Genomic DNA, 16089 nt, shown 5'->3' with positions numbered 1-16089 from the left:
TTAAATTTTTCTCAGCAGTAATACATAGTTTTTAGTGTGCAGGTATTAAAGATATCTTATTAAATATATCTCTAAGTATGCCATATTTCAGGATGTGATTGTAAATGGTATTTTTTTAATTCAATTCAAAATTATTCGTTGTTAAGTAATAGAAATCCAACTGACTTTGGCACACCAAAATTGCATCCTAAAATTTTGCTGAACTCACTAGACCCTTCTAGTAGTTGCCTTCTGAATCTCTGGATTTTCTACACTCACAACCGTGTTATCTGGAGATGGAAACAGTTTTGGTTTCTCCTTTTCAATCCATGTCTTTTTTTTTTTTCCTTTTTCTTACCTTATTGCATGGGCTAGAATTTCTAATTCATTGTTGAATGGGAGCAGTGAAGCCAGGCATCCTTGTCTCATACCCCATCTTAAAGAAACCATCCAGTCTCTTTTTTTTTTTTAACATCCAGTCTTTCATCATTAAGTGTCACCTGTGGATTTTTCATAGGTGCCCTTTTTTCAAATTAAAATCCCACCTCCCTGGCTTTCTGGGAATTTTTGTCAGCTTGAATAGCTATTGAGTTTTGCCAAATACTTCTTCCACATTGACACAATCCTATGGTTTTCTCTTTCATTTTACTAATATAGTAAATTACATTAATTGATTTTCAAATGTTTAACCTACCTTGGATTCCTGATAACAACCTCACTTAGTTATGGCACGTTATTTTTGTGTGTGTGTGTGTGAGTAGTGCTAGGGATTGAACCCAGGGCCTGTGTATGCTAGGCAAATGCCTACTATTTGAGCCACACCCACAGCCCTTTTGTATTTTGAGACAGTGTCTCCATGATACCTTTGCCTGGGGTAGCCTCAAACCTGAAATCCTCCTGACTCCATTTCCCAAGTAGGTGGGATGGAACTGGAGGCATGGCTCAAGTGGTAGAGCACCTGCCTAGCAAGTAGCTGGAATTTCAGCTTTGCACAACCATGTCTGGCTTGCTGTCTTCTGCATATGTTGTTGGATTCAACTTCAAACATTTTGTTATAGTGATTTTTATGTTCAAGTTCACAGACAATGTGTTCGGTGGTTTTCTTGTAATGTCTCTCTCTGGTTTTGATATCAGATTATTATTGGCCTCACAAAGTCAGCAGAAGTGTTCTCTCCTCCCAGTGGCTCACGCCTGTAATCCTAGCTGCTCAGGAGTCAGAGATCAGGAGGATCATGGCTTGAAGCCAGCCAGGGCAAAATAGTTCAAGAGACCCTATCTCATAAAAAGAAAAAAGGTCATCACTAAACAGGGTTGGTGGCTCAAGGTGTAAGCCCTGAGTTCAAACCCTGTCTGCAAACAAAACAAAACAGAAAAAACCAGTACCACCAAAAGCTAGAAGAGAGGATGAATGATTCCTGTGGTAGAAATGCCAGCTACCCAGATCTAATTATTACACACATTATATGTATATTGAATTATGCTATACCCCAAAAATGTGTAATTTTTATGTGTCCATTAAAAATAAAAATATATTAAAAGCCCTTTGAAATATAAACAAAATTGGGGAAAAACCCCACTCTTGGTGCCATGGATGTTAAAAGGATAATAGAGGGTTGTCAAGGACAACTTTATGCTAAAAATCAGACAGCCTACATGAAGTAGACAAATTATTTGAAAGGCACAATTTCCAACCCATTTCAAGAAGAAATAAAACATCCAAATAATCTGTATCAATTAAAGAAACAGCTCTTACAATTGAAAGTCCTTCTGCAAAGAAAATACTAGGTCCAGAAAAACCTCACTGTTAAATCCTATCAAACGTTTACAGCGTACCCAGTGGTACTGGGGTTTGAACTCAGGACTTTGAGCTTGCTAGGCAGGTGCTCTACCACTTGAGCCATGCTTCCAGCCCTTTTGCTTTAGTTATTTTTGGGATAGGGTCTAGTGTTTTTGCCCAGACCTATGCCTGAACTGCGTAGCTGAGATGACAGGCACACGCCACCAGGCCCAGCTACTGGTTGAGAGGGGAGGGTGGGGGGGCGATTTAGCTGACTTTTTACCCAGGCTGGTCTCAAACCAGGGTCCTCCCAATTTCTGCCTCCCAAGTAGCTAGGATTACAGGTGTGAGCCACTGTGTCTGGCTCTTCTACCTCTTTTGAAATACAGTTATTATCAAGCATGATCACATTACTGTGCTACAGGATGTGAGAAGTTATTCTTCCTGTTCATCTGCAGTCTTGTACCTGCTAACCAACTTCAAAGAGCTAAGTTTTGGAACGTAATTAATAATTTATATATTAATAATATGATTTTTTAAAACTTTGAACTAAAAAATTAGTAAGAGTCATGCATTATTCGATACAAAAAGAAAAAGCTAAAATCCTATCACCCAGAGATAAAGGCTATGGACAGGCTGGCATATCTCCCTTCAGCCTTTTTCTGGACACGTCACATTAAATATGTCCTTTTTTCTTTTTTGGCATTAATGGAGTTCGAACTCAGGGCATCAGGCTTGCTAGGCAGGCACTCTACCACTTGAGCCACTCTGCCAACCCAGTATTTCTTTTTTTTTTTAAATGGTGAAAAAAATTGTATTTAGAACTAGGTGGCTAGACTCAGCTTAGACAATTCCCATTTCACTGGCGACACCAAAGCATCATAATGAGAAGTCAGCCAGACACGTAGCTTCTTGTCTGTCAGGCCTGACCAGGGCATTGACCTTGACTACGTCCATGTCACAGAGCTTTGACCTTGGCTGCATCCACGTCACAGAGCTTCTTCACAGCCTGTTTGATCTGACACTTGTTTACCTTCACATCCACTATAACCATGATTCGGTTTCTGTCTTCATGGCAAACTTGGTGGTCAGGGGAACCTTGACAACAGCAGTAAACTGCCTCTGGGACGCAGTGTGTTAGGCCACCGGAAGGTGGGTGACAAGGTGGATCTTATTTTTTATGGCCATAGCCACCTTTCAACTCTGCCTTTCTTGGGCTTTGGCCTTGGGAGTAGATTTCTTCACTTCCAGTGCCATCTTGATGAAAATGACAAAGACTTCTTTCCTTTTGCAAAACTAAAAGCCATGCAAACATGGGCTTTTTACTTTCCTGCAGGTGTTTTCTGCATTGTCTCAGTCACAGGTGTCCCCTTGCCATCCTGTCACTTGCTGCTCCATCCTAGCACATATAGGTCTGAGGTCAGAACAGCCACCCTTACCGGGAGTGGACCAAAACAAACACGACCTCCCCTCATCCCGCGTGCAGGGAGCCAGGGTTTTTCTATTGTAATTAGCCCTCATTTTGATTCTTGGTGACTGCTTCCAGGTTCGGGGCCAATGGCACAAGTAGTTTTATAACAGCTACATTTCTCTTTCAGTGTACACCACTTGAAAATGCCCCTAGTGGTGCTGCAAGAATCGGCCATTTTTAAAGTGAAGGACTGCTTTTATTTGTGTTTCTGGTACCCACTATAGTGCTTGGGACTCAGAAAAAATATTATGAATGGATGAGTATCTAGGGTGACACCTCAGTCCACTCAAGAAACTGTCTGAGGCCTTATCATAGAGAACAGGAAGGAGCCTGGAGACAACCAACCTTAGCCCACTCTCAGTTCCACACCGTCAACTATGGCAGACTAACTCCCGTCTCTGAGCCTCAGTTTCCCCATCTGAAATTGCATAAGTATATATCTGTCTCCTAGATTGCTATAACAATCACAACCAAGGACATGAAAGTGCTTGGCAAAACCAAGCACTCCCTTGGCAATGTCACCAAGGGAGGTGACGTTGCTGGTACCCTCATCAAGTCCTAAGCACTGGCTGCCTTCGCTGTCTGCCACTAATGCCATCTTAGAAAATCTGTATTGCAGTTTTTGTTTAATTACAAAAGAACTGATCTGCTCATTATAACACACTTGAGACCTCCCCATTGTTAGGTTAGCTGTGCGTTTGCTCCCACACCTTGTGTGTGCATCAGTTTTACTGTGGTGTTTAACTCTTCACATAAATGGGCTCCTTAGGTGCATAACGGTATGAGGTCCTTTACTGAGCACAAAATCACAAGGCTCTTTCTGTGTGAGTAGGGACCCACTTGTTGATCTGACCAGATGCAGAGGGAAGTCACTGCTGATCAACCGCTCACGGGGGGGATGGTCATTTAGCTTGCTCTCAGTTTTCAGTTTTTTGGTTTTTTCCTTTTCCTGTGGAAGTGGGTTTTGAACTCAGGGTTTCTCACTCGTAAAGCAGGCATTCCACCACTTGAGCCATACCTCTAGTCCATTTTGGTCTGGTTATTTTGGAGACAGGGTCTTACAAAATATTTGCCCAGGCTTGCCTCAAACTTTAATCTTCCCGATCTCAGCCTCCCAAGTAACTAGAATTACAGACATGAGCCATGAGCTCCTAGCTCCAGTTTTCAGTCTTATACACGATGCTAGAATAAAAGAGTCCTCACCTGGCCTTCCCTTCTGCCTCTTGTGGCACTGCTCTTTCCACACCCTTCCCCCTGGGACCCAGGATGGATAACCTGTGGCCCTAAAACCCAGTGAATCAGCTGGAGTGGCGATGCCAGTAATCCCTGCACTCTGGAGGCTGAGGCAGGAGGATGGCGAATCTGAGGTCAACCTGGGCTACATAGTGAGACTCTGTCCCGCAAAAAACAAACTTACAGAGTCCTCAGCATTCCTGTCCCCCTCTATCTTTTTTTTTTTTTCAGTACTGGGGCTTAAACTCAGGGTCTATACCTTGAGCCACTCCACCAGCCCTTTTTTGTGAAGGGGTTTTTCGAGATAGGGTCCCACTAACTATTTGCCCAGGGTTGGCTTCGAACCGTGATCCTTCTGATCTCTGCCTCCTGAGTAGCTAGGATTACAGAGTGAGCCACTGGTGCCTGGCTCCCCTCCATTCTTTTGATCTCTCTCCTTTTACACCACACACACACACACACACACACACACGCATGCATGCACACACACACTTCTGTCCTGTCTGTTTTCTGCCCATAGGTCTTCTCTCAAAAGCTGCTGGAGCCAGTCTGTGCTTTCTGGGACTTCAGTATCAGGTGAATTTCCATGTTCTTTTAAGGCATTTCTTAAATGCTTGCAAATGAGGCAGAGCTCAGGCATATTTGGGGCCTGCACCTCCCCCTCCCCACGGGGCTTTAACTGTGACCGAACATCAACCCCAACTGCTTAATAATCAATGCAGGTAAGAAACAGAGGTCACTGGTGTGCACCTCCCCCTCCCACCCCACCCCCCTGCCATCCCTGGGGAGGTTAAGCCAGTTTGACAGATGGGAAGTAGAGGCTGGGGTGGGTCAGTGCCTGGCCAAGGTCACTGCTTGTACTGCTTGTTCAAGGCAAGGCATTGAAGGGCCCCAGGCATGGGGATAGGCCTTCCCCTGCCTGCCCCTTCTCCCCATCCCCGTGTCCATGCCATCTCTTCTGTTCCCTCCCCGCCCAAGCCCAGACACAGGGGGCTCCTGGGCCACATCCGGCTGCTCCGTGCTCGCTTTGCACCAGGACTCTACTACCTGCTTCTGCAACCACAGCACCAACTTTGCTGTCCTGTTGCAGGTGTACGATGTCCAGGTGAGCACCTGGGGGTGGGGGAAGGTGACAATGTTGGGACTACATCTTAGAGAATGTGCAATGCAGAGGGAAGGCATTCCAACCACAGGGACAGTCTGCCCAAAGCAAGCAGTTGAGACAGGGCATACTTGTCCCAAGAAGCCACATGGATGAGGGAAGAGGGGCTATCAGGGACCAAGGTGTGGGCCACTGATTCAGCTCTGAGAGAGCACAGGTGTCAGTGACTTGTGAGGGTGAGAGGGGCTGTGGGGTCTGGAATCTGGTGTTCAAGAGGGAATCTTGGCTGCAGATGAGCTGGTAGGTAAAGTTATCAGCCCAAATGAGAGCGGAAGTAAAAGGAGACTCACAAAAAGAGGCCCCCAGAGGGATGCGTAAGGTGATAGATTAGAGGCAAACTCCAGGAGCTGACCAGGCTGGGCTCCCTGAGCTGGAAAGGGACTCTAGTCACTTAGGAGGTCAAGCTAGACAGGACTGCTAGTAAGGGCTGGAGCCTAAGGAAGGTGGGGGGTCACTCGGAGTACTAGGGCACACCCTAGAAAAGCATCGTTCCCAGCAATTTCCCTGTGAGAACAGAGCGTGGACATTTTCCACAACGTAAAAAGCCTTGTTTCTAATAACCCTCCCCGTGGTTGTCTTCACCCCCTGCTCATGAGCATGCTGGTCATTTCCAAGTCACTGGCAGCTGGGTTGACAGGCTGTTTAGGAAGAGCCAGCAGGACAGGAACATATGCAATGCTCAGTTATTAAGCGCCTGGGCCCAGTGGCTGCCACTGTCACCACCTTACTTTCCTGAGGAGGAAGCCTGGGGAGCCTCGGGGTCACCAAGCAGGGTGAATCTGCTCTCCTCAAGGTGGTGACAGATCCTCTCCATCCCTCCCCACAGAGGGGCCCAGAGGAGGAGTCACTGCTGAGGACTCTCTCGTTTGTGGGCTGCGGAGTGTCCTTCTGTGCTCTCACCACTACCTTCTTGCTCTTCCTGGTGGCTGGGTGAGGAGACCAGGCTGTGTTGGGGCCTCCACAGACCTCCTTGGGTCAGGTGTCCATTCTTGGTTCCTAGGGCCTTGATTCGGCCTCCCCTTGGTGTGTGCTAGGCCCCTGTGTCACCAGCCCTATATCCTCTTCTGGCCCATCCACAGGGGACCCAGGTGGAACAAGGTGTGATGTGCCAGTGATGCTGTCCTTGTTAACTGATCCCACTGCCTGCCCAGGGTCCCCAAGTCGGAGCGCACCACAGTTCACAAGAACCTCACCTTCTCCCTGGCCTCCGCCGAGGGCTTCCTCATGGCCAGTGAGTGGGCGAAGACCAACAAGGTGGGCACCCAGTGGGTGGCCTTGCAAGCTGGGGGCCTTTTCTGGTTTGTCCCCACCCCCACCCCTGCCATCTCCACTTGGCTCCATTCCCCTGGGAAAGAGCAAGGCCCAAAGAAGAACTGTCCTGATGGTGGGACCCAGAGACCTTACCCACTGATTCCTGTTTGAGATGACAATGCCAGGCATGGGCAAGGGACCCAGGGCAGGACTGTGCCCAAGACTGAGCTCACGGGGTCCCCCATCCTCCCAAAGGCGGTGTGTATGGCTGTCACGGCCGCCATGCACCTCCTCTTTTTGGTCGCGTTCTCCTGGATGCTCGTGGAGGGGCTGCTGCTGTGGGACAGGGTGGTGACTGTGAGCATGCGCCCAGGCCCCAGGATGAGGCTCTACCATGCTGCAGGCTGGGGTGAGGCCCTGCTCCCTGCTCTTGCTCTATTCTCAACCGTGCCATACACAGCCTCCACTGCCATGCAACAGCGCCCCACGCCAGTGCCACCCAGCCCCGTCTCTACCTGGCTCCTAGAACCGCTCAGTACCCAATACCATTCAGTACTCATCTTCACCCAGCATCAGCTAGCACCCGTCACCCAGCAGCACCTAGTGCTCATCTTCACCTAGCACCACCTGGTACCCATCTCTGATAGGAGCTCAGTTTTCTCAGCCTCCCCACAATCCCCTCCACTTCAACAGCCTCAGCTCCCATCTCCGGTACTCCCCATCCATGACCAGCTAACTCCATTGCCCCCTTATTGACTCATAGCTCTAAGCCTTCAGTCCCATCTCGGCTCTCTCCCCTTGCAAGCTTTCAACAGTACCAAGCCCACCCAACTCTGTTCCTGGCCTCCCCAAGGTGTTCAGTACAGCTGTTACCAAGGGAAACAGCTGTGGGCTTCAGCTTGGGGCCAGGGCTGGGTCCTGGAAAGAAAGGAGTGATAATGTGACCTAAAGCTACTTCTTCCTTCCCTAGGAGTGCCTGTGGTCATCATGGCTGTCACCCTGGCCACACACCACCATGACTACATGGCCACTGGGCACTGCTGGCTCAATGTGCACACAGATGTCGTCTGGGCCTTCGTGGGGCCGGTGCTCTTCGTACTGACTGTGAGCTGGGAGTTATGGGGCCCACAGGGGAGGGACATGTCGGGGAAGGGGGCCTTCTCTCTCCCACTGACGCCAGGTCTCCAGGCCAACTCCTGCATCCTGGTCCGCGTGGTAATGGTCACCGTGTCCAGTGCCCGCCGCCATGCGCGCATGCTGAGCCCACAGCTGGGCCTGCAGCAACAGATCCAGGTCCAGATGTGGTGAGGCCCACTGTGGGGCAGGGCAAGGTGGGGAGCACAAGGCCAGTTGGCCCTGTGTGAGCATGTATGAGTCTGTGCTGGGGTGTGGCCATGTGACCATATGTGATGAGCTCCCCCTGTGTCCTTGCTTATGGTGTCACATATGCTTGTGTATGTCGTGTGAGGATGACCATCCACCCTGTGTGAGTCAGTGTGGACACCAGCCATTGTCCTGTGACCTCGCTGTCTGCAGAAGGCACAGAGAGCCTGCTAAGGACAACGCAGAGGGACCAAAGTCATTGGTCCTCAGAAGTTCAGGTTCAGTGTGAGGGTCTGAGTCGCCAGTCATTGCCCCTGCCAAGAGCCCCCATCAGGCTCCAGGGTCATGCGTGCTGGAGAGGGAGCTCTGTGGCCTTCCTGCAGCCCTGCCTTCTCTCCCGCCTTCCTCTCCATCCTCTTCCTCCCCCATGGTGGGACCTGGGCTGTCCAAGCCAGCGAATCCCTGAAAAGGACAGAACCCAGGATCCCCAGAGAGGGGAAGGGGAAGCCCGCTGACTCTATGCCCTGTCCTCCTTCTTGGCAGGGGCCACCCCTTTCTCAACCCAGATCTGGGACTGGAACCCTGTCTTCCCAATGCCACCATCTGTCTTGCATGCCACACCGTTGGGTGTCAGAGAAGGCAGCAAGTCCTGCAGACCTGTGGTCTGGTCTTCCGCTTGGGCCCCTTTCCAGGAATATCCCTGCACTGTCCTCCTTGGCCCCTCAGCCCTGCCTGCCCTCCCACAGGGCTACAGTGAAGCCAGTGCTCGTCCTGCTGCCAGTCCTGGGCCTGAGCTGGCTGGTTGGCCTCCTGGTACACCTTAGCCCAGCCTGGGCCTATGCCGCAGTGGGGCTCAATTCCTTCCAGGTACCTCGCAGCCTGACATCCGGACTGGGGCTCTGGTATACATGAACTCGGGGGTGTTCACTATGTCAGATGCAGAGAGGGTGAGCTCCCCATCACGGGAGGCATTCAACAGCAAGTAGGGACATTGTGTCAAGAGGATGGACTGGGGGCGGGGGCAGTGGCATGAGGGGTAACCTTGGATCAGCAGAACATGAGGGATGATTTGGGGGCCCATCTTAGGCCTCACCTTCCACGGTGGAGGGAGTCTTGTGAGGCCTGGACAAATTGAACCAGGCCTAGTGGCTCGTTGTGTCCTCACATTCAAGGACATAGCCAAAATTCCAGCCAGAGTCACTTCAGGCTTCTCCAGGAGGCCAGAGAGGGTATGCAGGACACTGAGGGGACTGTGGCCCACTAAGCTGGCTTGGGCTGCCCCATAGTGAGGACAGTAGGCTAGAGAAAGGTGTGGCCAGGAAGCATTTAACCCCACACAAGGAAGTCACAATGGTGGGGCACCAGGGAAGGGCTTCATGAGCACCCCGAGTCCTGGGACCACAAACTTGTGAGGTACCCAGATATGGCCCCACAGTGCCAGCCCAGAAGCTGAGTGAGGGAAGGGAGGGCCCCTGCTGTCTTACCCCTTGGCCTTCAGGGGTGCCTCTCTCCAACATCTGCACCCTCCACTTCCAGCTGTTCCCACCATAGGTCCAAAAATTGGGATTGACCAGAGCCCAGATTGGACAAGGACAAGCTTCCAAATCAGATACAAACTCTGGGTCCTGCTGCCTCAGAACTCCAGCTTCCCTAAGATAGGGCTGAGGCGCTAACAGCCGCCTATATTTGGGTATGGCTCACACTTCTATCCCGACCAACTGACAATGGGGAAACTGAGGCCTCAGGCAGTCACTGCCCAAGGTATCAAAGCAGGAAGGAGCAGTGCTGGGGCCCAAATCCAGAGTTCTTGACCCTCAGGTAATTCGCCTTGACTGCAGATGGGTCCTGGCATGGGCCTGGGGAGGGGTGCCTGACCACCATTCCTGAGTCCATGGACAGTCACTAATTGCCCCTCCCCCACGGTGTGCCAGGTGCTGTGTGAGGCACTAAGGTGCAGCAGTAAACATGGCAGAAAAGCCCTATTTTCAGGGGTGACATTTGGAGGTGGGGACCCACCTGATCATAACCCAGAAGAGGAAGTGACACGTGAGAGCGTGAGGATGGAAGGGAAGTGACGCGTTGTGAGGGTGTGAGGATGGAAGGGAAGGGTTCTGACGGTTGGTTGCTGTGGTCCTGGCCTATGTTATCTTTTACCCTGAGCCCTTGGGACTTGGTCACCTTACGCTAGACAGGCGTGGAGACAGAAGAAAGGGATCTGCTGGGAGGGCAGGGGTCATGTCCAGGGGGCTCTGAGAACAGACAGCAAGAGTGGCTCCCAGAGGCACATCTGGGCCTGAGCACTGGAACATGGGGGAGGAGTATAGGGTACAACACAGACAAGCCTTCCAAGCCCCCAGCGCTTCTTGGGGTCCATTCCAGCTCTGTCTCTTGTGGCCTGGTGACCCTGGCCAAGTTTCACAGGGCACTGAGGGTGGCAGTGTCTCATTGCCATGGTGATCACTCCAGGTGGTTGTTGGTTGCCCACTTCATGACAAGGGGACCCTCATGCTCTTCATCCCTACTACCTGTGGCCCTCAGGTGGTCAGGAACCAAGCCGCGGGGACAATGCCACCCTCACTGCCATCTCTGTCTCCCTCCCTCCCCTTTCTTTCTCCATGTGTGTTTGTCTGAGATTCTTTCTCTGTCTCTCAGGCTCTCTCTCCCTGACTTTCTCTTCCTGCCCCCTTCTCCTCTCTGGTCACAGATGTCCCTGGCACTGATCCACCCAGTTCCTCTTTATGTCTTCTGCTCTCTCCTCTCCTCTGTCTCTGACGCCCCTGTTGCTTCTCTGCCTCTCTGTCTCTATGGGTGTGGTATGACACTGTCGGGAAAGCCTGGCTCAGGCTGTAGGCTGTGTCCTGTGGGCCAGGCCTGGCCTTTTCCTCCCCACTTTTCCATCACACCTCCTTCCTCTCCATGTCCTTTTCCCACCACTGTACCTCCAGCCCTGTCCCTCTCTGTCTGTCTTGGGCATAAACTAGGCAGGATTCACACTAGAACAGTGACCAGGTGACCAGAATGGACCAGCTTCATTCACCCTTCAGGAATGATTATCTAATTTTCTATGCCAGGTTTTGTGGAGAGAGAGCAAAGCCTCACTTCCACAACTAGCTGTAGCTCACACCTACCCTCTCTCTACTCTGGTAGAGAGAGTCTTGTGAGGCCTGAACAAGTCAAATCAGGTAGCGTTTCTACCTCTATCTAAAGGAAGTCAGATTCCTATGCACCTCAAGGATCATTGTGGGGTTCAGCTAAGACAATAATGGCATAGGGCTAACCATCACACCTGGTACTTGCCAGGGAACAGGAGCTCATTGTTTCATTCAGTTGTTCAGCACATGTTTCCCAGCTCCTCCCTGGGCCAATGCCTGTCACACACAGAAAACATGGGGTGCACAAGGCCAAAGAAGCCACCTGTGTGGGTCTCAGCCTGAGGGAGAAACAAGACACCAAAATCACCTAGCCACAGCATGGCACAACTGAGGCCGAAAGACCAGAGGACTGTCAGGGCAGTGTGGGGACAGAACAGCCACTCAGGGGGAGGCAGATTGTCAGCTAAGACCTGAAGACTGGATGGGGCTTGTGGTGGCATCAGATGGGGACAACAAAGGAGGAAGGCTGGTAAGAAATGGGGCAGGAGGGAGTGGTGGGAGCCAGACTGTACAGGACCCCCAGAGCTGTTATAAGGAGCTCAGACTTTATTATGGGGACAGGAACCATGGAGGAAGGTAGGCAGATACTGGTATAGTTGGGTGTGAGTTGGCAAAGATCCTTTTGGAGTGGTGAGGAATGGGCAAGAGGAAACAGGTGGGGAAGGCAGTGCAGAGGCCTCAGTGAGGACAGGCTGGCTTTGGGGAACACTGAGGCACCAGGATCTATTTTGAAGGCTAGCAGTGGGGATATCGCCTCAGGTGGTATGTCTTGGACTCTAGGGCTCAGCTTTCAGCTGGGGGCTAGAAGGCCTGGAGGTCCCATGTGCCCCACAGGTGTCCTCAGGTGCTGGCATCTGGCAGAAGCCTCTGTCACGTGGGACCTGAGGAAGCCCTAGGCTCCAAATCCCACCTGCTGGGCCACTGTAGCTTGGGACTCATTCCTATGGCTCCCACCCCAGGCCACAGGGTCTCCCTCCTCAAATGGGGGATGAATGCCCATCTGCCACCCTTGCCCTGGAGCTGCTGAGGGCCCAGGGAGACCCCAAATGTGGTGGTGTTTGTGAGTGGAGAGCCCCTCTTGGTCCAACACAGTTGCCCCAGTCACCTTGCAAAGCCCTTCACACCTAGCATCTCCATCCTGAAAGGAGGTGAGGTCTGGCCCAGTCCCCAGAGGCTCCAAGAGGTGAAGGTCCTCAGCAGAGGCACAGACCCAGTAATGGCCTCGGAGCTCAGGAAGGCATTCCCCGTAGGGGGCCAGGCTGTGAGCCCAGGCAGGTCTGCGCAGGGCACAGAAAGACATCAGAGAGGCCACCACTGGGGTAGAGTGGGACAAGGCCTCTCAGGTCTACAGCCCCTGCCCAGGCTGGAGGACAGGGCAGCAGGGCGGGCTCATGTTCACCTGTCTCTGGGCGTCTCTGCCTGACATCAAGCAAAGCGGGAGGCCAGGCTTTGAGTAGGGTGGAAGTTTCCTGTTAGTGACACAGGGTCTTTCTTCAGGGCCCTTACATCTTCCTGGTCTATACAGCCTACAATGGAGAGGTGAGTAGGGTCCATGGGCTGTGGGAAGCCAGGAGGGATTTGGGGAGGAGAGGCTGGGGTCCCTCTAGCCCCAGTTCCCCTGCAGCCTTGAGGGCTTGGTGACCCAGGCTGGGGAGGGTTCCAGGCCTGACCCACACTGTCTCACAGGTGCAGAACGCCCTCCAGAGGATGATGGAGAAGAAGGTGGCTGAGGGGCTCCCAGTGGGGCAGGTATGGCTTGGTGATGGGGGGAGGTCCAGGCACCGCAGGTCTGAGCTGACGCCCTCTCCTTTCAGACCTGCTCTGCCCCACCAGCCTGCGGCCCCCAGGTCCCTGGGCAGTGGTCCCAGACAGCCCTGCAGCCTCAGCTCCACCTCAAAGACATGTGGCTCCCAGAGGTCTGGCTTCACTACCTTCCAGTGTCAAGGCTGCCCTGTGCCTCAGTTTCCCCAGTGCTCAGGCTAAGCTGGAAGGACTGTGGCAGATCCATAGCCCATTTGAAAGACAAGGAAACTGAGGCCCACAAAGCTGCAATCTTGGGGCTTCGGGAATGGCTTAGAAATAGCTTGTCACCTCTACTCCCATCATCATGCAACAGGGAATTCTGGTGCCTAGGCAGAGGTGGGACTGGTTCAGGACAACATTCCCTGGGTCTCTACCCAGGGAGGTGGGGTCTAGCAGAAAGGTGAGTGGGTGACTTTGAGGCCCTGAGGCAGGGAGGACCTCAGTTAAAGACTTCCAGGACAGGCCAGGGCTCCAGTCCCTGCTCTCCTGTTTGCCCTTAGACCCCAGTTTCCTCATCGCTAATCTGAGGGTAGAGCTTTGAGTGGACTCTTAGGGTTTTGATAATTTGTGCCCTACCCTAGGTTGGGGGAGCAGAGAGAGGGCTTTCTACCTTAGTCTCCCCTACTCTTAGTCACTTCAGATGTTTCCCCTACTAGGAACCCATGGACTCAGTATCCCCATGGCCTTCTCCTCCATTGCAGACTCTGGGAGACAGGTGAGGCCCCACAGGGTGCTTCCAAGAGGTCAATAAATGTGGCAGAAGGGTTGGAGAGGCTGGGGGGAGGGGGGCCTGCCATGGAGGCTGGTCCTCAGGTGTTGGGCTGAGGATTCTGGAGCAGCTGGTTGCTGCTGCCTGTATGCAGGCCACCCCCGAAGCCAAGGCCATAGGGCACAGAAGGAGGAGTGGTCACCAAGGTGGCCAAGGGTCCTGGGGAATGGAGGAGGCAAAGGAGAGGGGCCCACGCTGTTCCCTCCTCTTCAGGCTGTGGAGCTGACAGCATTCAAGACTTCAGGTATTCTTCACCCCTTGGGGACTCCCCCTTTCCCCCTTGGGCCTGGACACCCTCAACCTCACTCTATCAGGATGGGAGTGATTTGAGAAGCAACCACATCCAGACTCCACAATTTAGGAGGCCTTCCCCTCACTCTGCCCCTTACTGGTTCTTGGAAGTCTTCAATTAGGACAAGGGCCTGTGGAGGTGACAGAGCAGGGTTCCTGGGGGCAGAGCTAATTAAGGAAGAAGTGGGTTGAACCCTTTCTGAGCTGGTGCAGCCACCAAGCAGCCTGCCATCCTCTGTGCACCCCGGTCAGTGCCCAGCCTCTGGCCCTGGGGCTCTGTCCTTAACACCTTGTGCACTGAGAGCCCTTCCAAATCACCAGGGGCACAGGATGCCCTGGGGCTGTCCAACTGCCAACAGGGCGTAAGAGGGGACCTGTGAGCAACTGGGCATGCTCAGGGAGAGGAACTGAGACCTGGGGGCCCCCAGAGGAACCTGGAGCCGTGCATACACAGCTCACTGATGGCCTCTTTGAGCCTAAATTCCCACCATCTTAGACCAGCTCCTCTCAGCCTCAAACACTATTTCCAGCGCTGGGTGAGAGGTCTGCCGATGGCACTCTTACTGGGTCCACGATCTGGACCCAATCCCAGACATGGCAGTTCCTAGTCCAGTGGCCTGGGAAGCGCAGGGCTGCTTTCCTCCCATTGTGCAGGTGAGCAAGCCTAGTGTCGCAGAAGGAGGCAGCAATCAGTCACAGTGTAGGGCTGGAGTCCCTCCTCCCCCTCCAAAACAAAATAAAGATGGGGAAACTGAGGCACAGCTCTAGGCACGCGGGTGTAAGCACAGGCACGTGCGACCCCTCGCCCCAGCCTCCGCCCTAGGGTGCTAGTGCTTAGGCCCTTGAAGGCTCAGCTTCCCGTCTGCAAAATGGGGTCAGAGGCGCCCCCTGCAGGCCGGTCGGGAGCGCGCAGGGGCGATCCGGGGCGCAGCCGCCCCCCACCCCCGCAGGCCCAGCCCCCTCCGCCCCGCCCCCACCCGCGGGCGCAGCCGTCTGCGGGAACAAGAGCCGCAGCGGCGCCTCGGTGCTCAAGTGACAGCGCCTTTGTCTCTGCTGAATGGGTGCGTTGCTAGGGCCGCTCGTAGCAACCGAGCCCGCTTCCACCTCGGGCCCACCCTCCGGACCCCCAACCCTGGCCTGGCCCTCCCGACGGTTCCCGCTCTAGTCCCCCACCTACCCAGGCCACTCAGGCGACCTGAGCGAGAGATGCGTGAGAGTAGAGGCTGCCCGCTGTGTGTCCCTCCTAGAAGTCCAGGGGGCTCTGCGGGCATGCATGTGATCTGAGGATGGAGAAACTGAGGCTCTGAGGATGGAGAAACTGAGGCCCTGAGACCACGAGGGACTGTTCAGGGTGGCCTGAGCCAGGATCCCCCTTCCCCCCCAGGCCCCCAGCCTCCGTTCCCTGACCCCGCCCCATCTTGGCTATTTTCACCAGCTCAGCCCAATGGGCCGTTTTCCTCCCAGGTATCTAGACTGCGTGCGGGGGTCTTTCCTCCAAACCCCAAGCACTCAACGGGCCGGGGGACCTCATCCCAGGAACCCCAGTCTGGATGAGGGGTGCAGCTGGCAACCCCAAAGTGAGAGACTAGCAGCCGTGGACCAGCCCACCCCCACTGCGTCACACTGGAGTGAGGGTCCCTACCCTGGACCCATAGCCCCTCATCTTTCTTTGTTCCCGCCCCACCTGCTCTGCTGTGTGTGGAAATAAAGGCACTGTTGAGGCTCTGCCTGTGCTGTCTGGGGTTCTCCTGGTCTGGGGAGGAGGGGCAGAAGTGCCAGGCTCTCTGGAGGGAGGAAGCAAGAGAAACTGCTGCTTTGGCTTGGGAACTCAGCCTTGTCACCAGAGTAGGCAGGTGCCACCAGCAATTATTAGCACCT

The 16089-nt window shown here is 53.3% G+C and overlaps 1 protein-coding gene across 1 annotated transcript in view; it reads left to right on the top strand.

Annotated features, from left to right (window-relative positions):
• The window catches only part of Adgrd2 (adhesion G protein-coupled receptor D2), a 25988-nt gene extending 10061 nt beyond the window's left edge, over positions 1 to 15927 (top strand). The window contains exons 13-23 of the mRNA XM_074053230.1: positions 4981 to 5036; positions 5439 to 5565; positions 6449 to 6552; positions 6774 to 6876; positions 7129 to 7282; positions 7844 to 8177; positions 8943 to 9063; positions 12846 to 12887; positions 13035 to 13097; positions 13808 to 13866; positions 15676 to 15927. Coding sequence (XP_073909331.1) covers positions 4981 to 5036; positions 5439 to 5565; positions 6449 to 6552; positions 6774 to 6876; positions 7129 to 7282; positions 7844 to 8177; positions 8943 to 9063; positions 12846 to 12887; positions 13035 to 13097; positions 13808 to 13866; positions 15676 to 15919 — 1407 coding nt within the window. The 3' untranslated portion in view covers positions 15920 to 15927. The remainder of the gene's footprint in view (positions 1 to 4980; positions 5037 to 5438; positions 5566 to 6448; positions 6553 to 6773; positions 6877 to 7128; positions 7283 to 7843; positions 8178 to 8942; positions 9064 to 12845; positions 12888 to 13034; positions 13098 to 13807; positions 13867 to 15675) is intronic.
• Positions 15928 to 16089: the final 162 nt, after the last annotated feature.

The sequence above is a fragment of the Castor canadensis genome, chromosome 13 (genome assembly GCF_047511655.1).
Source record: "Castor canadensis chromosome 13, mCasCan1.hap1v2, whole genome shotgun sequence".
NCBI lineage: Eukaryota > Metazoa > Chordata > Mammalia > Rodentia > Castoridae > Castor > Castor canadensis.
This window is presented reverse-complemented; position numbering and strand designations above follow the sequence as displayed.